Source organism: Phoxinus phoxinus (assembly GCF_949152265.1).
Source record: "Phoxinus phoxinus genome assembly, chromosome: 5".
In the NCBI taxonomy this organism is placed as follows: Eukaryota; Metazoa; Chordata; class Actinopteri; order Cypriniformes; family Leuciscidae; genus Phoxinus; species Phoxinus phoxinus.
Window position 1 is genome coordinate 12,580,789 of NC_136880.1, and position 27,775 is coordinate 12,608,563.

Consider the following 27,775-nt stretch of genomic DNA (forward strand, 5'->3'; position numbering starts at 1 on the left):
AGATAGATGCAGGCATTTGAAAAAAATTAAGAACAATGTAAAAACACGGAAGGACATAAGTAAATTGTATCAAATTATAAATTTCAATGTTAATACATAGTACTTAACAGAAAGTGGTTCTGAATATGTAAATATTCAAGCAAGACAATGACAAATAGTTTTACATTATCACACCATTAGTCACAACCACTGGCATTCAGTCGTTTCAAACGTCTACGCTGGATGTGAGTATTAGGTCCCATCAAAACCAAATAGAACCCATTATAATCAATGATACTCTCTACACTGGTTACAGTATACAGATGACAGTTCAATTTCTGATGTACTTCACGCAACAACAGGACAAATAGAAGAGTAATGGAACATTGGCTTTGATGTGTCCAGTCTAAACAGCATGTTAGCATATGTACAGCATTCGGAGGGACCCGAGCATAATTATCAAGGGATGGTTTATTTTTAATGGCATTATGAATTGCATCTGTATGTTTGTTCGGAGCATTTGACAGCATTGTTGAGTAAACCAGGCCAGTGGAATGGAGAGTTAAAAATGTTTATTGAAAGACAGTTTGTTGACACAACTGATACTCAACTGCCATTGGCTCATCTGCGTTCGAGAGGAGGGGCTTACCGATAGGTCAATTGTGTTCGAAAATCACAACAGTGGCATTTTACTGACAAGCCTTAAGGGATAAGCCCACTAAAATGGATCAATGCAGACATAGGGCCAGATTAACATATTAAAATGATAAAAAATAAGTGCATGTCATAGCCACATTAAAGGTACTGCAACAGTGACAAACCGTTGAACCCCTAAATTTATTATTTTTTAAACATTTATTGCACTTTTGAGCTCAGGAAACCCCATTCCAGCCACTTTAAATCTCTGATATTCACTGAGAAACAGGCATGAATTGGCTGTTGAAGTGAGCACAAGGACTTTTCCAAGTGAGCCATTTGGGTTGTGGCCTGGATTGTTTATACATAAATGGTTTAAGAGGGTGAAAAAGGCCCAATAGTATCAGGCACAGCAATTTGGGTGACCGGTAGAGTAGTTCAACCGATCTCTTGAACCCTTTCACAACCTCCTTGTCCAGTTGCATTCCAACTGCCAAACTTTGTGAAAGATACAAATGAATTTTTTATACTTCTGCAGTAAAATGCCAAATGGTTGATTTAAAAGCAGTTGATTCAAAAGGTTAACCAAAAGTAGAGTATGTACAACATTTAACATGTGCAGTGTCAGGCAGCGAATGACACAGGGATGTTGTACAAACCCAGATGCAGGGTATTTTTTGTAAACAGCAGATGAACAGGTGAGTAACAAACCTGAGGAATAAGCAGAAATCAGATGAGCCAGAGCATAGAGGATGGGGGAGGTAATCACAGCAGTGGAGTATACAGCAATAGGTATAAAACGTGTAGGAAGACTTGGATATGGGGAAGATCCAAAAAACAAAGTCAAAGAGAGTATCCCCTGGGAATGCAGCGCAGTCATCAAAGTCCTTGGTGGTGAGACTAGACAATGGTAAGTGTTTGTGTTGAGTATACTGTATATTGATTCCTTAATTCTCTGCGTGAATGTGTGCAGGTGAAAATCTGAGGAGAGTGAACGACCCCTGTTGCACAGAGTCTAAGATGTCCCAAATGGCATAGACAGGGCCAAACTCTATGAGCAGCAGTGAAAAGATGAAAGGTTATCAGAAACCTCACCAGGCTCTGTGGGAAAAGGAGGAGAAAGAGAAGGATGGTGAGGTTTGAACAGTGACATGGAATAAAGGTGCAATTATATAATGTGTTGGTAACAGATAGCAAGTGACTGGGTTAATCTGCTAAATCTGATGACCTGGGTGGAGAGCCAGGCCTTCTGTCTGGGCTGGTACAGCGGTGGATTGGTGTGCCGGACATCTGTCAATGGACAACTTGGACATGGGCACGGTTCCAATGGTTCAAGATGAAAGTTTTTTTTTAAAGCGATGACTGGAATGTAAGAGTAACCATCAGAGGGAGGGCGATCTGTGAAATTCACTCTTAGATGTGATCATGGACATTGAACAGGCAACTGGATCTTTCCGATCGATCGAAAGGTGACAAGGAAACTTTACCCATGGCACAGTCACCAGTTCCTTAGCCTTAACACAGGTCACCATGATTTTGACAATTTCCTGGATCAACATACAGGTGCTGGTCATATAATTAGAATATCATCAAAAAGTTGATTTATTTCAAGAATTCAACTTAACAGGTGAAACTAATATATTATATAGACTCATTACATGCAAAGTGAGATATTTCAAGCCTTTATTTGTTATAATTTTGATGATTATGGCTTACAGCTTATGAAACCCACGAAATCAAAATCCCAGAAAACTAGAATATTACATGAACTCATGAAGTAATTACACAGTAATATGGTCATTGAACCAGGTTTTGGTTCATTTTGGCAGTGTGGGCAGGTGCAAATCCTGCTGGAAAATGAAGGAAGCATGAAGTGCTCTGGACATGTCCTGTAGACGGCTGCGTTGACTCTGGATTTAGTAAAGCACAGTGGACCAAAGTCCTCTTTTCTGATGAGAGCAAATTTTGCATCTCATTTGTAAATCGCGGTCCCAGAGTCTGGAGGAAGAGAGGAGAGGCACAGAATCCACGTTGCTTGAAGTCCAGTGTGAAGTTTCCACAGTCAGTGATGGTTTGGGGTGTCATCTGCTGGTGTTGGTCCACTGTGTTTTCTGAGGTCAAAGGTCAACGCAGCCGTCTACCAGGAAGTTTTAGAGCACTTCATGCTTCCTGCTGCTGACCAACTTTATGGAGATGCAGATTTCATTTTCCAACAGGACTTGTCATCTGCACACAGTGCCAAAGCTACCAGTACCTGGTTTAAGGACCATGATATCCCTGTTCTTAATTGGCCAGCAAACTCGCCTGACCTTAACCCTATAGAAGATCTATGGGGTATTGTGAAGAGGAAGATGTGAAACGCCAGACCCAACAATGCAGAAGAGCTGAAGGCCACTATCAGAGCAACCTGGGCTCTCATAACACCTGAGCAGTGCCACAGACTGACCGACTCCATCACGGCGCATTGCTGCAGTAACTCAGGCAAAAGGAGCCGCAACTAAGTATTGAGTGCTGTACATGCTCAGACTTTTCATGTTCATACTTTTCAGTTGGCCAGCATTTCTAAAAATCCTTTTTTTGTATTGGTCTTAAGTAATATTTTAATTTTCTGAGATACTGAATTTGGGATTTTCATTAGTTGTCAGTTATAATAATCAAAATTAAAATAAATAAACATTTGAAATATATCAGTCTGTGTGTAATGAATGAATATAATATACAAGTTTCACGTTTTGAATGGAATTACTGAATTAAATCATGATATTCTAATTATATGAGCAGCACCTGTATGTTTTTGATGCTCGGAAAAACATTCCTGTCCAAAATTGTTGTCCTAAGGCTATCCATAACTTATCCGTAAAATCAGAGGGAATTGATAGGTGAATAACACTAATGTAGGTGTTGTAAATGTTGTTTCAGGATCAAAAATGATTAAACGTTGTACTTGGTGAAATCATTGCACAAGTACCGATTCCTGAGAGATACAGTCTGGGTCCTCCCTAGTTATACAGACCCAGGGAACGAATGAAGAGAATCAAGGTTCAAAGAACAGTTGGCACACATGCATTTTGGAGGTCTGTGAAGTCTGTGATGGTGACGTGATGATTCATTTCATCGGCCTGATGATAGCTGAAGATGATGGTGGGCTCAGGAGTAACATTGGAAATATCAGAAGAGTGGTGTCTGGAGAAAGCATCTGCCTTGGAGTTTTTGGACCCTGGACAATATGTGATGGTAAAGACAAAGTTGATTACTTGAAATAGGTGACCAGAACCCCTAAGACAGTTGGGCCACTCCTCCAGTGCCAGCTTGAGGAATGCAGATTAATGAATATTTCTATGCTGGTGTCACTATTACCATGTGCATGAGTGAGCAAGAGCAGAACTGAGTTCAACAAGCATCTTCAAAACACTGTCTACAAAACCAGATGCCACTGACTTTGCTGTAAAGTTAACAGATTCTGGCTCTAAAATAAAAGAATTACTGGACTCTTTAGAAGGTGCATGCAGATCTATAGAAATATGTTTTTCATAAATCTCAATTGCATTCACAGACCAGTGCCTCTAACTCGCTGTCAGACAGGAATGACATGTTAAAGGGAAAATTAAACCATCTCACTCTAGATTGGACAAAAGGAACATGAAACTTCAAAAAAGAGATCGAAACAGCTCCAAATACTATGTGTTACGATGAACCAATATAGGTCCCAGTTAGATGTCATTGTTAAGCATGCTTGCATTAGCTTTTTTGGCAACACTTTACAATAAGTTTTCATTTGTTAACATTAGTTATTAGTTCGAATAGACTAAGAATTAACAATACTTCTACACTTATAAATCTTTTATCAACATTTATATTTATAACGATTGTTTTTGTTAACTTTAGTTAATGCACTGTGAACTCACATGAATAAAAAATTAACAGTTGTATTTTTATTAACTAATGTTAACAAAGATGAATAAATACTGTAACAGGTGTATTGCTAATTGTAAGTTAATACATTAATGTATTACATGTTCACAAATGAAACCTTATTGTAAATTGTTAACTCTTTTTCATACTTACTTGTGTATTTGCTTTCCTCTTGTCTATTATCTTGTTCATTTGTAAGTATGATTGTGAAATGTTGGTTGTTGAAATGCTAAAATTCCAAGAAAACAAGATAATCTCATTTTTTATAAATAACTTGAGCATCTGCCAGGAACGTTCCTCCTGCAGAGATAAACACGGTTTTGAGAGCTAAGAGAACTTCTGATCAAGATTAAAATCGTTCTAATTATTTCACTACATTTTCAACAGTTTGTTTCTTCACACACTTGGTGTCATGCCCCAAGAACATGACGCAACACAAGTTGATCTAGGCTAGAGTCTTGAGGCGAGAGCTCTCTGTCCAGTGGAGAGGTTGTGAAACTACTTCAACAAACAAAACAAAGAGATAAACGGAATAAAATAAAATACACACGTTTAGAGACTAAAGCACCGCCTCTCCCTTTGTTTGCTGACACATGGAATGTGCATACCTCACATACCTTTTTTGCTTCTGCAGCTTACACAGGCGCAGTCCTTATAGCATCCCAACACCTGACGCTGAATTAGCTGCATCTTTTCATTTTCACCAACGTTGAAGCTAATTCTCCAGACATCACAGATCCCAGGGTTACTGGAGCACTCAATCCACTTCCTCACAGTAAGATGGTGATCAATAGAGGAAAGAAATCAAGTTATAATTGACAGCATTGGCGTGTTCATTAGAAATCAGAGAGAAGATTTGGAATATAGCGCATGAGTGTTATGAGTTTTACCAATTTTACAATGACTTTATGCATTAGTTTTTGAAGCATTACATTCTTTTGAGGCTTGAAAGCTCTAGTTCCCATTAATTGTAACAGCGTGTAAAGAGTGACCAGTTTTTTAATTTAGTGCATTTATTTAACTTTTTCTCTTGTTTTCTCCAATTTTGGGTGAACCACTGTTTAATGGAGTTCACAGTTTTAAAGGTTCTCACAAATGCACACTGCAGTTAATATTTGCACACAATTTGTTTTTAATGCACATATAAATACTGAATAATTCGCTTTTGCATTCCATGTCAAAAAATATATCTGTATTTAATAACTTTGAAATTTTGTTTCACAAATATTTTATTAAATTCATGAATAATAGAAGTGGTCAGATCACTCAGCACATTCACGGGAGGGATAGATGGGGTTTGTTTGACTAAGTTGAATGAGCATATTTCTACTCCTTAGAAAATAAGAGGCAAATACACCCTAAAACTATCTCCAGTTTGTTGGCTTTGTAGAGATAGTAGCTACGGCAACAAAATTAGCACACCACCAAACATTAATGACGCTGTTGAGTGACAAGAATGCTAAAATTGTTTAATGATGAATCCCATTTAAACAGTTTTTAGACATGTTAGCTGCATGTCTACATATAAACGGCGGCTGTATTAAAAAAATTAGCTCAGCACAGCATGCGCAAGGAGCAAGCATGAAAACACTTAAAAACCTGACACTAAAATATCTATTCTTTCCATATTTGAGTAAATTTCATTCAAAAACAGGATATCCTACTAAACTGATTACATAAGATAAACTGCCCACAGTACAGCAGGCTAATAACTGGCCATAGAGGGAAAGCCCAATAAAGCTCAAACCATTGAAGCTGGCTAAGTGTTTCCTGGCCCTGATGGTAAGACCAAACACTGTCTTGGATGTTATCATGTTCCAAAATTAACTTTATGCCCCACCTGCATTTGTCCGCATCAATGTTTGGCTGTTTAGCATGGCAGGATAATCACTACTGAAAGTCTTGAGTCTATCTGCCTTCTTGTGGTACCCTATGTCAACGTCAGAGTATATTCATGTGGCATTTACGGCTCAGGTGATCAACTTAAACCCTGAACAAGCATTTTAAAATAAAAGGTAAAACAAAGATGTCGGATGATTTGGAAGCTGTAGGAGAAATGAGATGGAGTGTTTCACCCTACCCTACCTTTTTGAACAGGCACACGCGTGACCTTTCAACATGATTACGTAATGTGTGGCGCATGTAGAGCTCATGCAAGACAAGTATTTGTGGTTAAAAAGTATATAAATGTTTATTTTATTTAGAAAATTACCAATGGTTTGGCTAGATAAGACTCGTATTCCTCAGCTGGGATCGTGTAGAGCCTTTGAAGCTGCACTGAAACTGACATTTGGACCTTCAAACCATTGGACCCCATTGTCCACTATATGGAGAAAAATCCTGGAATGTTTTCCTCAAAAACCTTAATTTCTTTTTGACTGAAGAAAGAAAGACAAGCACATCTTGGATGACGTGGGGGTGAGTATATTATCAGGACTTTTTTAACTAATCCTTTGAATTAACGCCCGTTGAGATTTTTTAGTTTTATCCAGATTTGATATACCTCTTCAATCATCACAATTGATTCTTATAAGATGCTCTATTTTTGGGTGACATCTTCCATCTAGAAAATGGGGCATGTTTCCTCCCAGGAACATATGGTAAAGGACAGCCCCTAGCCCCAGCATTGCTTCTACCAATCCCACTCCAAAGACCATTTGACCATTTTTGTCACACCCATTTTAGCCTGTGACAAATCACGGCAATACTGGAATGCTAGAGTTCAGTGTAAACCGTTTTAAACAGTGGACATTGTTTCATTATCCACTCGCTGTGTTGACATGGTGTCAGTTCAGGTTACTTTTTAATTTATTCTTTATGAATGTATCATATTTTCTAATGAATTACATAACGATTCTGGCAGTAAGATTTGCTCCTGCGGTGAGCCAAGTTCATGCTCATTAGAGACAGCCCTCATGACTGATTTGGACTTTAATGTTACTGTCATCCAGAGCTGAATGGGACCTTTTGAGAGAGCAGGGTTCCTGGAGAGATAGGGACAGCAAAACAAAGTTAAAACAAAGTTGTGGCGGGAACACTAAAGCTTCCAGACATTAAACAATGAGGGAGCGGCATTATTATAAACAGCTCACATTCTTCGGCTATCTCTGGCCTGATTTTTTATCAAGAATTCATTCAAAAGGTAAAACTCATTCAAAAGTTTGTGGTTGTGTTAAGGCAGCACTATTAGACATTGCTATTACGGATGCTCATACTTAAGGTTAGGGATTTGACCAAACCCTATTAAATTTTGGTCGCCACCAAAAGATAGCAGCACTCACATTTTCTTTGGAAAGTGCACAATTTTACAAACTACTTTGAAATGTGTCTTACAAGATCAAGCTTATCGAGAATCTGCCGCTTCTTATTTCTCAGTTCTTTTCTTTGAAATTCACATGCTTATTTTTCTCACCCCCTGGTTTCCTCTCAAACCTCCTCCTTTGAAGCTCTCAATGGATAGTCTTCATTTCCCATGGAAACAATAGCTGTCAGAGATCTCAGCCTTTGTTTGGGCATTCCTCTCAGCCTGGCGGCGATATGAAGCAATTAGGTACATGTGAGCAATTAGTGAACCAAGTTATTTTTTTTCCTGTCACACAGTGTTTTGTGGCTGGATGACTCAGAGCTCTCACTATTTGATCTGTACTATCAAGGGACTATGTCTATGCGACAGGCCTTATTGTGTGATGAGTTTACATTTCTTCATATATAGTGGATCAGTATATTACCCTCTATTAAAAAAGACCTTTGATCTAGAAGCAAATCCCATCCATTTTATTGGACTCCATTTGAGACATTATAAAAACATATTTGACCTGCTTATTTAATGTGAGCTAATACAGCTAATAAATCACAGCTCAACCATCACTACCCTATCCTTAGCTCTTATCTCATATACTTTGTATGTATGGTACTAGCTGGTACAGACTTACATCTTCTTACTACGCCTGGATTTGTGCATGTGTGTTTTGTGTCAGCCTGCTATACATTCCAATGACTGTGTGTGATCTGACCCCACTGCTCTCGGCACCCACTCCTGTGTTTACATGGTAAACGTCATAGTAAAATGTAATCTCCCTTATCATATAAGTTGAGAAGCCAAACTCTTAGGAGATTTGCTGTCTTGTCTCCTGTATTCATTTGAATAAAGTAGTCATTTTTAACATAAAATACACAGTCACACATAGTCAGTGCACCTTTAATTACAAAGATTCACATCATTATTTTTTTCATGTACTTGTGTATGTCCACCTTTATTTTTGATGGAGGATCCGAGTGTTTCTGGAGAGGTGTTCTGTCATTCTTCAGAGACAATATTTTTCATCTGCTCTTTGCTGGAGGGGTTGTGCTGCTCTAGCTTTATCTTTAAAACACCTCAAAGGTCAGGTGACACTCCGTCAGGCCAGTTTTCACTTTTTTCATAACAAACTTTTGCATGATTTTGACAGTGTGCTTTGTATTGCTATACTAGAACATTCTTAGTGCCAAATTTACCTCATACTGTGATATACTGTAGGCAAAAGACAAAAACCTGTTTAAAACCGCTACTTTTCATTTAAAAAAAACCCGTTGTATAAAAGTTGATATTGTGGTTTTATATATGGTTATATGGCACTCGCATGTTTTGTTATATTATTAACATTCTACCAAAATCAAGCTTAAAAGGAGTTTTTTGACAGAGGATTGTTGGATATAGGTTACGTGTTTTGTCCATCATGAGACGACAGTAAGTGCATCGCATTACATTTTCATCAACTTATAAACTTATAAAGTTTATTGTAGCTATGTTGGTGCTCAGTTTGTCCAAAATCTCATGTTACAAAAGATGAAGTGCTTTGCATAGGCTATTTAAGACAGTATTGGCTATGACTTGACGAAAAATGCTAGACTAAAGGGGGTCGCACACCGGACGAGAAGCACCGTGTCACGTCGCGTCTAGGACGAATGCTGCTGCCGGTGTGTTTGAGTTTTAAAGGCCACTGAAGTGCCTTGGAACGTGCAGCTTTGTATGATACATTGACGTAATTTCCACTGAAACAGGATTGCTATTACGTATACGTGGCACAGTATGTGAAAATGATAACTGCGTCGGGCTGAAACTAGCAAAAAAACATTTATATAAACACTTATGATAGGGCCCATGATGTTTCTGCCCAATATTTTACATTTTATTAATTTATATAGTAATGGTTTTACAGAGTTTTAGCATTATTGTGCGCCACAAGTAGAATGCCTATGCAGAAACCCAGCCCTGAATACTGTATTCTGCCAAGTTTCTGGAGTCATCGTGTCAGCCAATATTTTGGTATATCCACCACAGGCATTGATGGTGCCATCTATGAATGTAATCTCCCCAACATCTTTTGCGTTCCCGCTCACCACACGTCCACCCGACCAAAGAATGTGTTCCCAATATTCATCAGGCTTTTTTTTTTCCCATGTTCTTAATCTTGCAGTTTTGTGTCGGGCGCAAACTTTTTTTTGGCAACTGTCCATAGAGGTTATGTCTGAGCTGTCACAGAAACTCACTGTCACACTGTCTGTGGCATCAGTTGGGAGGACACTTCGGCTCGAATTAGTGGTACATGTGCATCTGTGAACAACATGTGAATCTAAATTTCTACTTTGAGGCCTATAGCATGTTTCTTTTGACAGATACTCTACTATATAGTAGTAGCCTGTGCAATTCTGGATGCAGCCTTCGTTTTTTATCCTGTATATACTTTCTAAAGCAGGGGTGCCCAATTCTGTTGCTAGAGATCTACCTTCCTGCAAAGTTAAACTCCAAACCTTATAAATTATACCCAAACCAGCTAAATAAGATCTTTAGGAAGAATCTGTCAATACAAAAAGGTGCATTGAAGCAGGATTGGAAATGAATTCTACAGGAAGGAAGATCTCCAGGTACAGGATTTGTCTTTGATTGTTCATAAGAGGAAATGCTCTACTTTTCAATATACAGTAATGCAATAATACAATTAATGAGATTACTATTTGCCATTTTGAAATTGCATATAATGTTGTTTAGCCTATTAATGAAGAAAGCAAACTTTAAATTTAATGTAAACGAATGAAGCATAACTGTTTTATCCAAATCTTTAACAGCATGCATTGCTCTGAGTGTTCGCTGCGGTGCCCCTCACATCATAAAAAGAAGACCTGCGTGTTTATAGTGATCTGACAGTGTCTGCATTAATGCAACACAGCCAAGAGCCTCAAGTGTGTCTCTGATAGCTGGACATGAGATTTATTAAGAGTCGTTTGACTTCTGCCCTGTACAGTCCATTAAAAGAGTCATTCACCACCCTATACATTTACAGGGAGTGAAATGAGTTTTTACTAAAGATTGTTGAGCTAATGCTTATTAATCATTAAGTGTTTATACTCCCAACATTCCACCAAATTGTATCCATTTGTTTTTTAGGAAATAATATACTAAACTAATATACGCTGAATACACACACACACACACACACACACACACACTTCACGTATCTCAAAGGGTGACACTGAATGCATGCAAGTTATCAGTGGCCGTGTAAATACTCTAACTGGGTATTTGAAAATATCCGTGACAAGCTTTTTAAAACATTTCAAAACTAAAAATAGGTCAAGAATTGTATTTCTGATTAGACATTAACAAGGGGTGTTTATTCGCATTCACAAGAAAAGATAAACCTGAAATTGGTTCATTTCGACAAGACAAACAGTAGTGAAAAGGGTTATATATGAAAATAATTATAACAAAAGATAAAGATAATGTGTGATTTACGATTGGTGCATATCTTTGTTGGCACAGGCCCTAGATCAGTAGTTCTCTGTCTGCCATATCTAATCCTAACCCAGAACACTGTCCGTCGCTTGGATTACATGTTTATCTTCTGCAAATCTTGATCTTTTCCAGCTATGTTTCCAAAGAGAACCAGAGCATGGCATTGTTAGTAAAAAATACTGTATTTAAGGGTGTTAAATGTTTCTGTGAAAATTACACTTCATCTGCGCATAGCTAAGAGACAAATTACCACCTGGCTTTGATATAATATAGCTAATTTATTTTCAATACATTTAAAATGCTGTTAATGATAATTTTAAAGGGCAAGAAAAAATAATTTAAGCAAGAACTATAGGTGCATCTTAATTTACAGACAGTGAGCGTAATGACTTAGCCAGTAGGAAACCCTAAAAGAAAAGTAAACACACATGTGTGTGCCTTATCTGTGTGACCACAAGTTCATTTGCAGTAGGATCCATGATAAATCTTCAAATCACTGATAGCAGATGTCCTCTAAAGACTTTATTTTGGCAATAAGAACCATGTATTGAGTGGAGTCCGCTGTAATACAATATGTGGGAGAATGAGCTCCAATTTGTACATTTTTGTGTCATTAGTTTACTTTGTGTTTTGCCCAAAAACAATCTCACCGTAATCACAAAATACAGCTCAGTTAGTTCTGGGAAAAGGGTCTTGAACCTGACATGAGTCCAAATAATTGTTTGGGCTTCTGTATATCCAGAGAGGTAAAAGTTGCTGGTACTTTGCTGTATTGTTTTAGTTAAAGAGGGAGCGCGCACGCGTGTGTGTGTGTGTGTGTGTGTGTGTGTGCGTGTGCGTGTGTGTATGTGTGTGTGTGTGTGTTTGGCCTGGCGTGGCCTGGCCTGGTAAACCCTATGTTATGGGGACAAAGATGTCAATATCCAAAATCTTTGACCTTGTGGGGATATTATATTATATTTGGTCCCCATGAGTAAAAAGGAGATATATATACAGTACTCTGCAAAAGTCTTAGGCACGCTAGTATTTCCACCTCAAAATTTTTTTTTAAACCTGTTATTTGTATCTTTTGCAATAGTTGTAATAATCCAGTGAGATTTTGTGAGTCTGACAACAGCCGGTATGATCCACACAGAGATCTGATCTCACCATCATCGAGTCTGTTTGTGCTGACATGAAGAAACAGAAAAAACTGAGACAGACTAAATCCAGAAGAACAACTGTCTCCAAGACGCTTGAAGAAACCTTCCTGCAAAGCTTTTTGAAATGCTGTAAAGTGAGGATGCGTTCAGAAATAGATTTTCTTTATCAATTAACTTCTATTAACTAAATCAAATAATTATTTGGTGTGAACACCCTTTGTTTAAAACAGCTGTTGTCCAGGTACACGTTTTTCAGGTAGCTTTGCAGGTTGGTTTCTTCAAGCGTCTTGGAGACGCAGTTTTTCTGGATTCAGTCTGTCTCAGTTTTTTCTGTTTCTTCATGTGATCCCAGATGGACTCGGTGATGGTGAGATCAGATCTCTGTGTGGATCATATACCGGCTGTTGTCCGACTCCTTGTGCATACAAAAATCTCACTGGATTATTACAATTAATGGCAAAATTTATATTTGGAAATGTAAACTGATATTTCCAACGCTATCTCACGACCAATTCGTACAAATTCGTACGAGGTGGCTAACTGGGAAAACGTGGAAAAAAAAGTATACTTTATTGTATTTGAAATATGTTATGATCCCTTTTTCAATAGTACATTGCAAATATACTAACAAAAATTTTTCTATCTTTAAATATATTAAAAGTATATTAGCATCATGTTTTTACCTATTTTCACAATACAACTTTGAACACACTTTAAAATAATTGTACTTTAGTATATTTTCTAAAATATATTTTAGGAATATTTGAACTGTGTGCTGGAAATGATCACTGTAGCAATGCATTAAAAGTATAATTTCAAAATACATTATAGTATACACTAGTATTTTGTACAAAGTATAGCTAAGTTTTAATTATCTAATAATGTCCATTTGTTATTGAAGACAAAGTGTGCCTCGTGGGCAAGTGCGCTGACGTGTGCTTCAGGAGAGCCGAGTTCGAGTCCCGGCTCGTGGACCTTTCCTGATCCCGTCCCTCCTCTCTCTCTTCCACCTCAATTCCTGTCTAGCTCCAGTCCTATCCTAATAAAAGGCGAAAACGCCAAAAATATATATATTTTAAAATAAAAATAAAATGGAAAAATATAAATAAAACATGGTATATTGCTTGTATGTTTCGAAGACACTCGTAATGAATTTGTAATGTACTTGTAACACAAATAAAGTACACTTTAATATTGCTAATCAAGCATGTAATTAGTCCCTACACAGGCATATACTTAAAGTATACTAAGTATACTTGAAGTTGGTCAGATTTAGTACACAAAAGTACACTAAATACACTTAAAATTATGCTTTACTACAATTTAATTACAACTAATATATACAAAATTAGTTGTTTCAAAATAACACTCTTAACTAATCATTAACACACTTGAAGTATACTGATTATTAGTCTGGCTGCAAGTATACTTAGCTTTTTTTTCACTAGGGCTCACTCATACGAATTCGTATGCTTTGTCTAAACCCCAGTGTTGGGTAGGTTTAGGGGTGGGGTCAGGGGTACGAATTCATACGAATTAGCAACCTCGTAAAATGCGTATGAATTGCCGTGAGATCGGATTGGATATCTCCTACTGACACACTACAGCAAAAGATATAAATAATTCGCTTAAAAAAATGATTTGGGGCAAAAATTCTAGCGTGCCTAAGACTTTTTTTTATGTAACAATGCAGAAAGTAATCTGTGATGGGTAGGTTTAGTGGTAAGAGAACCGAATATAAAGTTTGTACAGTGTAAAACCATCATATCTATGGAAAGTTCCCATAAAACCCAACACACCCATCCCACTACTGAAAATGACATACAGTTTTTCTTTGACTAGGAAAAACTGCCCAGCCAAAAGTGTGTTCACACCAGAATGAATTCATGTTTCTCCTGGTCTTGAAAACTCAGTGTGCAGAGCTGTAATCTGTAATACATCATTCCCAAATACAGCCAATTAAATTACTAATATTCTTTTTATAGTTTAGCTGCTCATAGCACTCATATCAACTGGAGACTGATGTTTAAAAAAGCACTTCTCTGAGATACTTAAAGTGTCAATGAAACGAGAGTTAAGAAGCAGGGAAACAACTCAAACCTTTTTTCTTCTCTCTCACTCACTCACTCGTTCTGCTCCTGAAGCTTAAACCCGCCTCCTGTTTCATTAGCAGGACCTGCCCTATAAATACTCTCTTTTGGCTCAGAAACGTACCGAGTGCCCACAGAAACCCTCTCCCTCACACACCGAGTGCCCAGAGCTGCCCGTCATGAAGGAGCTGAAGAGCAAGGCGTTCTGGAGGGCTGTTTTGGCCGAGCTGGTCGGCATGACCCTCTTCATCTTCCTGAGCATCACAGCTGCAGTGGGAAACACCAACAATACAAACCCAGATCAGGAGGTCAAGGTGGCACTTGCATTCGGGTTGGCCATTGCCACTCTTGCCCAAAGCCTGGGTCACATCAGTGGAGCTCACCTGAATCCAGCTGTGACGCTGGGCTTGCTGGCCAGCTGTCAGATCAGCTTGCTGAAGGCTGTGATGTACATCGTGGCCCAGATGTTCGGTGCAGCGCTGGCGAGTGGCATCGTGTATGGCGTCACGAAAGGGGACAAGCTGGGGCTGAACACGGTGAGTGAGCGGATCCTCCTTATCTCTGCGAAGTCACCTGTCCTTCTCTGAGTTCCAGTTCAGTCTACTTCCAACTGTCTTTACTGGAGTAAGCCAAGTCTAGAAAGTGATTTTAATTTCATGAATTAATAAATAGTTACAAGGAACGAAGGACACATTTTGAATTTTGGGTAACACTTTATTTTACAGTGTCCTTGTCACATAGGTTACATGTACTTACATAGTAATACAGTAAATTATGCATAATTACATGCAACTAACCCTCAACCTAATCCTAACCCTATAGTAATATTGTTAAAATAATATTACTTACATATATAATTACACTGTAACAATGAAGCCTTAAAATAAAGTGTAACCGAATTTTGCTGCACTGTTCAGCATACGGTAATATACTATCTAAATTTGGGTTACACTTTACTTTAAGGTGACATTGTTAAAGTGTATTTATATATGTAGGTACTAAGTAATAATAAGCAAATACATACTTACTATAGGGTTAGGATTAGGTTGAGGGTTAGTTGCATGTAATTATGCATAATTGACAGTTATTACTATGGTAAGTACATGTAATATTATGTAACAAGGACACTGTAAAATAAAGTGTTACCCAAAATTCAAAATGTGTCCTTCTTTCCTTGTAACTATTTGTAATAAACTATTTGCGACTTGTAAATGCATAATTTACTGTTATTGCTATGGTAAGTACATTTTTAACAATGACACTGTAAAATACAGTGTTACCTGAATTAGTTTTTTACTATTTTAAATCAAGTCAATATAATGAACAAATCATTATTGGTTAATCCAGCAGAAGTCATTTTAAGGTTCACATTAAAAAAATATAAATAAAATCCCACTTTTTTCCTGTATACTGAAAGTCATTTACTACTCTGGTTTAAATTACTGTATTGAAATGTTAGAAATGTACTGAATACCAGTCGGTAAACAGAAACCCACACGCTAGCGTCCGTCACTATGAATGGGCGTGTGGGCTGGCAAGATCTGGTGATAAACTTATCATGTCTGTTCAGAGGCAGCGCTCTTTCCAGTGAATATACTTTCAAGAAGGCGTAATGCACTTATTTGCTTTGCTAAAGCTGCTGGCTGTCAATGCCATGTTGTTATTGCTGAGTGACATCAGAGCGCTGTCCTCTGACCTAAAAAACATTTCTTTCTTAATTACCTATTGCTTATACATCATAAAATGAGTCGGAGTGTTTCTTTTGCTTTAAGTTTAGTAGTGGTTCAAAACCTTTCATCAAAGTTATACATGAATTTTGAACAATACCCGTTCTTGGACAACATTGATGAACTTTTTTGATCCACTTCAAATGTTGACTACTGCAATTGTGATGTCCATGCATTCAAATAAACTTTTACTACATAAATACTATAAATATAAATATAATTTTTTTAATTCTTTTTTTGACTACAGATCAGCAACGATATCTCTGCAGGTCAAGGTGTTGGTATTGAACTCTTCGCTACCTTCCAGCTAGTGTTGTGTGTCCTAGCAACCACAGACAAAAGAAGGCGGGACGTGTCAGGCTCCGCCCCTCTGGCCATCGGCCTCAGCGTTTGCCTGGGACATTTGACAGCCGTGAGTAATCAGCATTCAGACATCTACTGCTACTTTTTCTTTGCATGAGCATTCCTGTAACTGTTGTAAATATTGCCAGGGTTACCATATGAATATATAAAGCAACATCACACAAATAGAGGCTACGTTTAGCTATGCAAATCAGTTTCTGCTTTAGGGGAAAATTAAAATAAAGTAGGCCAACCAATACACAAATGTTGCGCTCAATCTCCCATGACCCCCAACATTGTCTCCATCCTCTTTTGTTTGTCTTTGTGTAGATCAGTTTCACAGGATGTGGAATCAATCCAGCTCGATCCTTCGGCCCGGCAGTAATTCTGAGAGATTTTACCAACCACTGGGTAATTACATTTCTGTTTTCACCTTTGCGGATTAATACATGATATCTAGAGAATGCAGATGTTAATTGTAAACCTTTCAGGATCTTATCACAAGACAGAATCAGCTAATGTTGAACTTTTATAGTTAATGAGTAACAATGAAATTGTTTTAGATGAATGCCTAGTCAAGAATAATCTAAAGTTAACTTAGTTAACTCACATGTTTGTGTATTGTTTGCTAAAGGTTTCTTAGTGTACTTAGGGTCGCAGATAGCACATGGCAGAGGTGACTATTTAAAGTGCATGTTTTCATCCGGTATTTCACCTCAGATGTAGAGAGTTTGCTCATTTGCGATATAATGTTGAATAGAAATGTCTAAGTTGTTTATCAGATGTGCTTCCTAGGGTTAGTGATATGAACAAACCCGCTAACCTGAAGTGTGTTTCGACGGACATGAATGATACACTGCATACTTACATTTGAGTAGAACTGGAGTCATATTTGGGTATCAGAATAACAAGGATATGCAACCAATCTCTTGCATTAACAACAAATCAGAAAAGGCATAGCACTGGCAAGCAGCCTCAGATGTTGTTTATATGATGTTACCATGAGATGTCCTTCCATAAACTCAAATATATGATTTTTCTACTGTTCCTAAAGGATGTTTGATTTCTGTTTTCAGGTGTACTGGGTAGGCCCTATGTGTGGAGGTGTGGCAGCCGCGCTGGTCTATGACTTTCTGCTCTTCCCTAAACTGGACGACTTCCCCGAGCGCGTGAGAGTGCTGGTGTCCGGCCCAAACACAGACTACGAGGTCAACGGTACTGACGGCCCCCCTGCTGTAGAGATGTCTACAAAGTGACACGACACTCGCCATATGTAGTGCATGACCACAAAATATCTGTAAATAAATCCTTTTCTCGCCTACAGGGAAATAGCATTCATTTGAAATGTATTATATGACAGTGTGGAGTTGCAAATGTAAAACCCTTTATGTAGTTGCTCAAAAGGACAGTTAGCATTTTGTATTGACTGATTAGAGTTTTGTATTAATGTTTTTACTCTTATTTAGTGAAACAGTATGTACCTCAGGAAAAATATACAGTTTTTCACTATTTTTTTATTTTATTTCACATATAAGCTTTCAAAATGTACTTTGTATTGTATTATGTGTACACTATGGTGTTGTTTTTTGTAATTAAACTTCAGGATGTTTAATCTAAAATATAAGATGTTTTTCTTCAAATTACTAATGAGAGTTAAATAACAAAAAGCTCAAATATTAGTTGAGAGATTTTCAATTTGAACTGAACTTTTGCACTACATATCAATCAAAAATATCAATCTCGATACGATTTTTTTTTAATCAATAATGTATTTCTTGGGGTGTCATATTTTTGAACAAGCCTGCTGTGTTTTAAAATGTGAGAAACCGTCATACAAACCTGACCATAAAACAAAACTAACCCCAAGTGCAGTTTATTTTACAGATAGTGACAGAGATACAAAATAAACAGAACCAAACTTAGACTACACTTGAACTATGAACCTGAACCATGATAATAGAAACTCACTGACAGTGAACTCAAACAAAGCTCAACAAGGTGTTGGGGAAACAAGAGGGCTGTACATACAAGGGCTAACAAGACACCGGTGGGAACAATCAGGAAATCACATAGAGGAAACAGGAACAGGAAATACAACTACACCATTAGAGACTAGATAACAAAACAAAAGCACATTTAAATATCAAGTTTTTATATATTTTTTTAGGTGTGCTATCTTAAACGTTTAACATTTAGCTTTCATATGTACTATAATAAGTCGATAAAAAAAATGTGTTTCTTTGACTGCTTATTCAAAAGTGCTAAATTATTTAAAAAAAATGCACATCTGTGGTGTATGGCAAAAGCTGCACACTTACTGTTGAATACTGTGTGATTTCTAAGTCACCTGGAAAAGCATCTGCTACATGAATAAGGCCTGGTTTCACAGACAGGGCTTAGATTAAGCCAGGATTAGGCCTTGAGTAGCTTTTATAAACGTGCCTTAGAAAAAAAAACACATTACTGATGGGCATCTTAAGACAAAACAATGACACTGACATATTTTAATGATATACAGTATCAGTGTAAGTTGCTTTCAGTTAAAACCGCTCTAACATGCATTTTAGTCCGAGACTAGGCTTAAGCCTTGTCTGTGAAAGCATGGGGTAAATGTATTAAACCTTCTCTACTTATAAAGGTCTTTCATCAAGGTCTTTTCACATTACAGAGCAATTGAAAAAATTAAATATGGTTTCTGTGGGCAAAGTTTGGACATTAATGGCAAGGAAAAACCCTTATTCTGTGAGCGGCACATTTGGTGTTTCTCACTCATTTGTCATTTCTGCTCCGATGTCTTGATTGTGGCATTTCTTTGAGGTTTAGAATCCAGTATTCCTGTTATTCTTTTGTCTTTTATGAATTTAATAAAGAACTCTGTCTCGTATTCTGTCCAAACACACCGCGCCTTCTAAGTCAGGTGACGGTAAATGCGCAAAAAACGTTTCCATTGCAGGTTTGCGAAATATTTCTTTTTCGAATTGCCTGAAAAACCACCTCATGCGAGCGTAAAAACTTGTTTGCGATAAATGGGGGTTTTCGCGAAATTGACATGTTTCCATTGGCCGTATTTTCAATGCGCAATTTCAATTTGAAGGGTAATGGAAACGCGGATACAGACACCTTAAAATAACGTGTAACCCTGTTTTGCAGTACAACATGAACACAGTAAGTACATTTTGATTGATTGATTGATTGATTGATTGATTGATAAAGTATTAATAGGGGGAGGGGTAATTTTCACGGCATAATGTCGCAATGCAAAAAATCGTAATTCATTTTTGCAGAAATAGTTTCTTATTTTATTTTTGTTTTGATTTCAGGGAGAAATGTGACCTGGGCATTTTTGATTGTGTGTTACATAAGTCACAGAAGGATATGAAACCGTGTGTGATACATGCTTTTTCAAGGACGGTGTCTGAACAGCAGAGACAAAAATAACAATAATGGTAATAATTTGTTAGTTTTCCTATTTTTGAACACAAACACCAATTTGTATCTAGCAATATGAATCATTTATATATACGAATATCAATATTATACAAATTATGTAATTGTTCATCATTACATTGCTGATGTTGATTTTTAGGACCGTGTCCTAGTTTTATGGTCTGTGATATTGTTTGCAAGTGGTAATGATTCACATAATGTTCTTTCATATTGGCTTTACTGAGAAGAGGAAAGTGCTGTTTTTAAATCTCACTGTCAATAAACAATATAACGAGACAGAAATATTTCATACAGGTGCATAAGCCATCACGTGCTCCTGCAAAGGGGTTTAATGGACTATAGCCACCCCATGGATAACCCCTGGAAGCCCACCTCCCTCCTTTGTGCATCTTATCCTGTCTCGTATCCTGTTCCACACCAAGGAATGTCACATGTCTTTTCCATATTGTTCGAAATGTCATGTAGTAAACCAATGTTGTGACATGAGTGTCACGAATAAGTAGCCCAATAATAAACACGTTTTCTGCATAATAAAAAACAATGTTGTGTTCCAAAGTTGAGTGCATATGTGCATATGTTGAGTCTGAGACCACTTGTAAAAATGCCTCTATTTGCATTTTTCCAATGTAATTTAGAGAGATTGTTTTCATTGCAAATTATAAAAGTCGAATTGAAAATTAACATAAATTTGAGGATATGTCTCCAAATAACAATAATAAAGCTGTAATAATCGGACTAATTCTACAAGAGTATGGAAATCCACACCACAGCTATAATAATATTGACAGAGGAACGATATGATTGGAATCACCTTCAGAACATTTTTTTTTCCAGCTGGTAATACAATCATAATAATACAAACATTGATAGCCAAGCAGAATCCATATAGTTTTAAAGCATTTAAATGCAGCACACGCTTATAATAAAGAGAAAGTTATTGACCGTTGGTGTGGATGCTATATAACAATATTTTTTATAGTTTTTGTTCATTTATAGTTGCTGTTCTTAGTGTAAAGAGGTCTTTAGCCCCTGCTGGTAGATGCCGCAACTACAAACTCTGCGGGCCGAAGAATCTTTCTCCATTGATGTTTAAATCTAGCTGTGTATCCTGACTAAATAAACATTTTGCAACATAAAAATGATGAGTGTCTCATTATACTAATGATGATGTGACATTTTTAAACGCTTTTCTGTGTCTTCTGCCTTTGCCGTCACATCTCAGGATAGTTACTATACTTCAGGACTTGTGCTGCATTCCAGACAACTTGAAAAAAATCCCAATCTCCTTATTGTAAATAAAAATAAACCTTACCTGTGCATGACGTGTCAATTTATTGTGGCGACCAACGACCATAGAGAGCTGGTTTATACAACAGTGTAATCCTGCAATAGGTTAATATTTTCAAGCCGGTTACCAGTCGTTATGTTTAGGGTTTATGTGTTGGTCAGGAGAATATAAATTAAATTGAAATAATTAAAACAGTAAATCATTTCTGAAAGTTAATAATACAAATACAGAATTTAAAAGAAAAAGGGTCCTAGGACTGGGGTTTTGCAGGATTGTGCGAATCGGTTTGTGTGGAATATAAAAATACAGGAGTTTGAAAACTATTACCATACTGGTAGTTAATACCATTATATTTTAAATTAGATGGTTTAAAAGTGTTGGATAACAAATGGCATGTACTAATACAATTTGACTTTGGGACAATATGAACATTGCTTATATTTATGATTTTGCTATAATTGGCAGAATATGCCAATTTAAAGTCTTGTTGTTTATGTATAAAACATTAAATAATCTCGCTCCTCAATACCTTACTGAGCTGGTTATGGAACATAAACCAGTCAGATTGCTCAGATCACAGACCAATTATCTGATACGAGTACCCAGATCCAGATTGAACAGCAGGGGTGACAGAGTTTTTGTGATAGCTGGACCCAGGCTATGGAACAAATTGCCATTATACATCAAAACAGTGTCCACAGTGTCTGAGTTCAGAAGTCTTTTAAAAGCCTATTTGTACTCTTATGCGTTCAATGTCTTGTGAAAGTTGTGAACATTTTTGTGATGGTTCTATTTTAGATATATCTTGTACAGGACTTTGGTCAACCAAGGTTGTTTTAAATGTGCTTTATAAATAAAGTAAACTTGAAACGTGAAACTTGAACATGAAATGGCCCCACCTTGTGGTGTGGTTGACTGGAACGTACTGAGACTGAAAGTGGGACATTTCTCCTGGGATATTCCCACTTCTGACTTTGATTTGGTGCCATCAGTCAATCAGTGTTGTCACTTCCAGCACAACCAACAATATTGCCAAACTAAAATTTGATCAAACGTTTGTGTAGGTTACCAGAGATATGTGATATGCAAGGCTAAATAACTCAAGAATTTCAAGCACAATTCAAGTATTTTGTACACAATCTCCTATCAGGCTGTAATTTTGTCATATAATTGTGAATGTGATCATATAATTTCATTGTGTATTGAAGAAGGTTGTTTACACCACGCTCTCTTATCTTGTATGTTGCCCTGTTTTGGTAACATCAAGTACATCAAGAATTCAGTTTAAAAAAGAGTTAAGTTTAGGAAACAAACGCTTGTTGTAATACGATTCTGACATTTTATTAAATAATACTTAAATGGCATTTCCACCATAATTTCTACCACAGAATACATTTGAAATTGAGGTGGAAATATTTGTGTTGTTTCAGAAAAAAATAATACGAGGAGGTGGCAAAGGGACGGTGAGAACAGGTCGAGACCATGGTATTCATAGATATACATAATATGTCTTACAGCGGAGTCTCTAATGTCATCACCGGCGGCCATCTTGTCACAGGGAAGCTTTCTGGCGGGCTCTGTGGTAGCTGATGTAAGGTGAGTGATCTGCACGAACACAAATACTCTTATCTCGCTGAAATCTTGGCGGATTTACAAACGGTTTGGTTTCTTACAAACATTATTAACGTGGCTATAATTGGATGCTTGAACATGTTGAAATTGCAGCTTTTCTTTTCGAAAAACGACTTAATCGTGCAGCATAGTTGTGTATCACGGCTACTTGCGCAAGTTATCAAGGCTAAGAGCACAATCGAGCTGTTCAATTATATAGGTTTTAGACACCAATAACGATTTTATGACAACTAATCTTTTGTCTAAATTACAATCTTTGTGGATGTGGTTGTAGTTATTAGCTGGCTAATAATGGTCTAAAGTTCTCATATTTTATTCTATATTGATCTGCTTTTGCACACAGGGCTCAGGTGTGTTTCTAAAGTCATAAAGTGACCTAGAGGGCTGAAATATGGTCAGTGCAGAGATGCTTGTTATCCGGCAGAAAAAAAAACAATATTCTATAAAAGTGTAGGCTATATATATTTTTAGTGTATTTTTTATATATATTGAGTTTTAGTAGCCTATATATTAATTTAACATTAATAACATAAATATATCCATTGCACCTATCTGTTATGTTCAATGTTATTTTCATATGGAAGTCCATGGTTATAATTATTCATAAGTATGCAGTGTCATAACTACATCTCTGATGTTTATAACACACCAAACCGTTATAAAATCGGTCGAAAATTGGGCAAGTTATGGTTATTTAAAAAGTACAAGCACCATTAAAACACAATGAGCCCAGAGTGAGCAAGCTGACTGTGACAAGATGGCCGACAGGTGCGGACGTCGACCACCATTGGCCAGCAGTGCGGACGAGACATCTAGCCTTTATTATGTATACCTATGATGGTATTGAGGTGAGAAATCGAGTCCCCACTAGGAATCGGGTCTGATTTAGGACCCAGAGGGATCCCATTGGTTCAACAGACTGTTAATGGGTAGGGTTTTTTAGCGCCTAATTACAATTCCTGCTTAAATATAGTTTATAGTTTAAAATACGTTATAATGACGTTTGTAATTATTGATTACCTCATAAGGAACTATCTCCTAAATTTGATATTACTTACTGATTAGTTAAGCTTGTTAATGGTTAATACTAGAAGCTGAAGTGTTAATGTAGTAGCCTACTACTCATTAGTCCTGCATTACTTCCTGCATAGTTACTTAATAATGACAGACCATTATTCTAAAGTGTTACCGAAGTTAAACTCAGACTCAAAACTCAGCCTTGAACGGAAAAAATATTGCCAATGTTTTATCTAATTGCGCTTATAGCGGTTTTTATTATTATGAGATGCATGTAATGTCAAAGGAATGGAGAAATACATTCTCCAGGAGAATTCAACAACACCCCAGATAAGAAGTTCCTTCTTCAATTTATGATTCATCTGTGAATAAATCAACTTTATTTTCACAAAGAGCAGAATTCCATGGATCCTACTTGAATGACCTGTACTGTTAACCTATAAGAAACTGTAGAAAATATGTCAACTGATTATCCATATGACTACCCTAGTGAAAAAATATTAAACATATTTTTCAAATGTACTTTAGTATAAAATAAATGTATTTGTGGCCCGCTATAAATTGGAATACATAAAGTCTGTTAAATTGGAACAAGTAATTTTGTACAAAATGCATTTTAGTTGTCCAAAAGCAGTGCTGGAGTTCAACTAAAGTTGTATTTAATATGCTTGTTTGTGCTAAAGTGGAACTATTCCAAGTAAACTTAAGTACACTTTAAATATACTCTTGTATTTAAGTTTTGAAATGCAGAATTCACTCAGCATAAACTTCAAGTGTATTTTGGTGACATTACAATTGCAATTCAATTACACTGTAAGAGTGTTGAACATTATACTGATAAACTTTTAGTGATTTTAAAACACATTGCAAAGGCTGTTGAAGAAATAAAGCCAGCAGACACAACATTAAATATCATCTGCAGAATGTTTTGCTTCCCTTTAAAACCATCTCTGCGCTCTTCAACTCTTGTATACTGCACATCTCGTATACTGCATTATTTAGCGGTTTGACGGTTTTGCATTACGCTGCGGATTTAAATGTGACGCATGAATTTAAATGATTTGAATCCATTTTACGTTGTTACTTTTCATGCAGTTACATTTTCTGAATGTATTTCACATTTTAACTTTTTGTGTAATTTTTGAGGACTCACTGGTCAGGATAATTTTAACAACTCGTTTAATAATTCATAATATTTTGACAGCCCAAAGGGCTGCAGTCCACATTTCAAAGTGCAACAGGCCATTAAAGTACCATTAGTACCATGGGAAAAGTGTTTTATAGTAGGTGCATTGGAGTGTATTAGAAATACACTAAAGTAATAGAACTTCTGATCAGGGTTTATATATAAAACTTCTCATTTTAGGCGTTTTAGTGAAGACGGGTCAAAACGGAGGACTTTAGAAACGATGACGCAGAGGCTCACGCTCGGCTCTATAATTGGGTGTCATCAGTCATGGCGTATCCTTCCCTGATTCGTCAGCGTCAGCCACCCATCACATGACCCGTCCCCGGGAAGAAAACATACAAAAACTGCCTGGACTACGTAACGTTAGTGACTGCAACATGGATAAGGAATTACAAGCGTTACTGACTTTGATGTCTTTGCTTGCAGCTGTTGTGCAAGTAAATTCTGCATTTTACAACACTACAACTGCCTACATGCGCCTGTTTACACTGGCACGCGCATGCCCAGTGTTGGTGAATGGTCACGCGATCCGCGTTTTCAGTCGTTTTAATGTGGACTGAGGTCAATTCTAATACACAGCTAAAACGCTGGTGTGGACGGAGATCGTATTCGTTATAATTCTCCGTTTCTAAACTAAAATTCAGTAGTGTGGATGAGGCCTTAAGCTTTGACTTAAGTGTCAAAAAAAATTCTTAGTAAAAAGCAGGACTTCTCTAAGAGTAGGAGACTTTTACTGAGGTGACACTTAAGTGCTGCAAACTAAAGACTACAATGATTTCAACCCAAAATGGATTGAAACAGACCTCAACCTCTGAATCAGCCAATAGTGAGCCTGCAAGGGTGAGGTCACCGCAGCATGACACCAATCATTTCATGCAATTATAAAATAATTTAAGACACTAAAATATTTATTTTGATATTTACATTTATTTAAAAAAATGGATTTGCATTGTGCAAAAATATTACAAATTAGTGTTGATGCTACGGAATCCTTATCTATTGATATATGTCTCCTCATTTATAGTTGCAAACATAAGTTCCATCAACGGCTCCCACAACTCCAGGGAAGCCCGAAATCCTCATAAAAGTGGAAAATAAAAGCTTGATTTTGCTGCAAGATTTGAAGATCAGTTGGAAAGTCAATAAACTGCCATACAGTAGTGGCCAAAAGTGTTGACCAGCTTAGAAATTTTTTTATCTTCAACCTTTATCAAAATATTATTAAAAATGTGTTAAAGATTTTGTAAGCATATTGTGTAGTTATGATTAGTCAATTGTGTTATTTGTGATAATGCAATGAAACATGCAAAATCATACTAAGAAATTATGAACCAGTGAACATTTAATAACTAATTATGTTGTTGTCATTGCATTCTTTTCCCTCTGAGCTTTTTTGTTAACTTGTTAGGTAATTAAATAACTAAACAAAATTTGCACATCACTTTTGGGCACTACTGTATGTTTGGTATGGTCAGTGCCGCAATAGTGCTATTTAAGACCCTGCTTGCTGTGGACTGAAGGGCCAAAGTCATCACCGGTGCACTGCTGCATTCTTACAGTCGCAAAAAATGACATTATTATTTTAATTGCAGTCACAGCATTGATTAGTAGAGTGGGAGAAGTTATTACATTTCTTACAAGGTTACAAAAAGAATATCTTTACGATCAAGCCTGTATCATTTATTTAACTTCCTGTTATCATATTATATTAGAATATACATAATATAATATACATATACATAACTCCGATACATTATATCTATTTCAGAAAGTGTGTCTTCTCCTCCTCTCTGCTGTCACCTTGTTACTCCTAACTGGGTTAGGATACCTCTCCAGCACTCTTACATAATTTAGGAGCTGAGACCTAGTCTTGACACTTAGGAACCTTATGAATGACACTTAAGTCTAGGAATAAGAGTAAAATTATGTAATTCTTAGAATTTTGACACACTTAAGAGTAAAATTTTACAGCCCCAGGTACGTAAATTTCTTTCACCATTTCAAACTGACTATATTTTGTTTTCTTTATTTGTCATAATTACATATATTTACTTTAGTAACTACTCTTTAAAGCTGCTATGCAACCATTAAAAATTGTGACAAGTGCTATAAAAGTAAATTTGAATTGAATTAAGCAATAGTATACCTGATATTCAAAGTGTGGGTAAATTATTGAAAAGGTAAAGGTATGCAAGATAGCCTTGATGTCGCCTGGAGCAAACTCCAGGCACCCATGAGATATAGAGAGCACCTGAAGATATCTTACTCTCCTCAGAGAAGTGATGGATAATAAAAAAGCTACCTTGAGGGAAGGTTCTTGGCGTCAGCCGACTCCAGAGGTTCGAAGGGGGCCTTGACCAGCCCATCGAGAACCACTGCCAGGTCCCATGTGGGAGCTCTGGTGCGGCATGTCTCATCCTCTGAGCCCCACTGAGGAAACGTACGACCAGCAAATGTCTCCCCAGAGGCCCATCGGCCAGAGGAGCGTGGAAAGCCGCAATGGCAGCCACATACACCTTGAGTGTGGGCGGGGTAAGACCAGCCGAGAAGCGATTTTGGAGGAGCTCCAGCACTGAAGCCAACCGGGCAGTTAACTGGGTCC

The 27,775-nt window shown here is 37.1% G+C and overlaps 2 protein-coding genes across 4 annotated transcripts; one reads left to right on the forward strand and one right to left on the reverse strand.

The window, feature by feature from the left end:
* Window positions 1-159: 159 nt before the first annotated feature.
* Window positions 160-14,758, reverse strand: LOC306998505 (uncharacterized protein). Of its 3 annotated transcripts, XR_013797574.1 has the most exons (5): window positions 14,656-14,758; window positions 5,145-5,296; window positions 4,681-4,756; window positions 3,584-3,832; window positions 171-1,716 (listed from the first exon to the last, which is right to left on the reverse strand). XR_013797574.1 is itself a non-coding variant. In XM_079612656.1 (4 exons), the coding sequence occupies exons 1-3, from the start codon at window positions 14,710-14,712 to the stop codon at window positions 3,657-3,659; spliced, it is 381 nt and encodes a 126-aa protein (XP_079468782.1). In that variant the 5' UTR covers window positions 14,713-14,736; the 3' UTR covers window positions 171-1,716; window positions 3,584-3,656. The 3 variants fall into 3 exon arrangements, 1 of the variants encoding a protein (XP_079468782.1); XR_013797573.1 differs by having other exon boundaries at window positions 160-1,716; window positions 4,681-5,296; XM_079612656.1 differs by lacking the exon at window positions 4,681-4,756 and having other exon boundaries at window positions 5,145-5,292; window positions 14,656-14,736.
* Window positions 14,657-18,459, forward strand: aqp1a.1 (aquaporin 1a (Colton blood group), tandem duplicate 1). Its single transcript, XM_079612655.1, has 4 exons — window positions 14,657-15,067; window positions 16,506-16,670; window positions 16,931-17,011; window positions 17,677-18,459. Exons 1-4 carry the CDS (start codon window positions 14,711-14,713, stop codon window positions 17,854-17,856), a joined length of 783 nt encoding a protein of 260 aa, XP_079468781.1. The 5' UTR covers window positions 14,657-14,710; the 3' UTR covers window positions 17,857-18,459.
* Window positions 18,460-27,775: the final 9,316 nt, after the last annotated feature.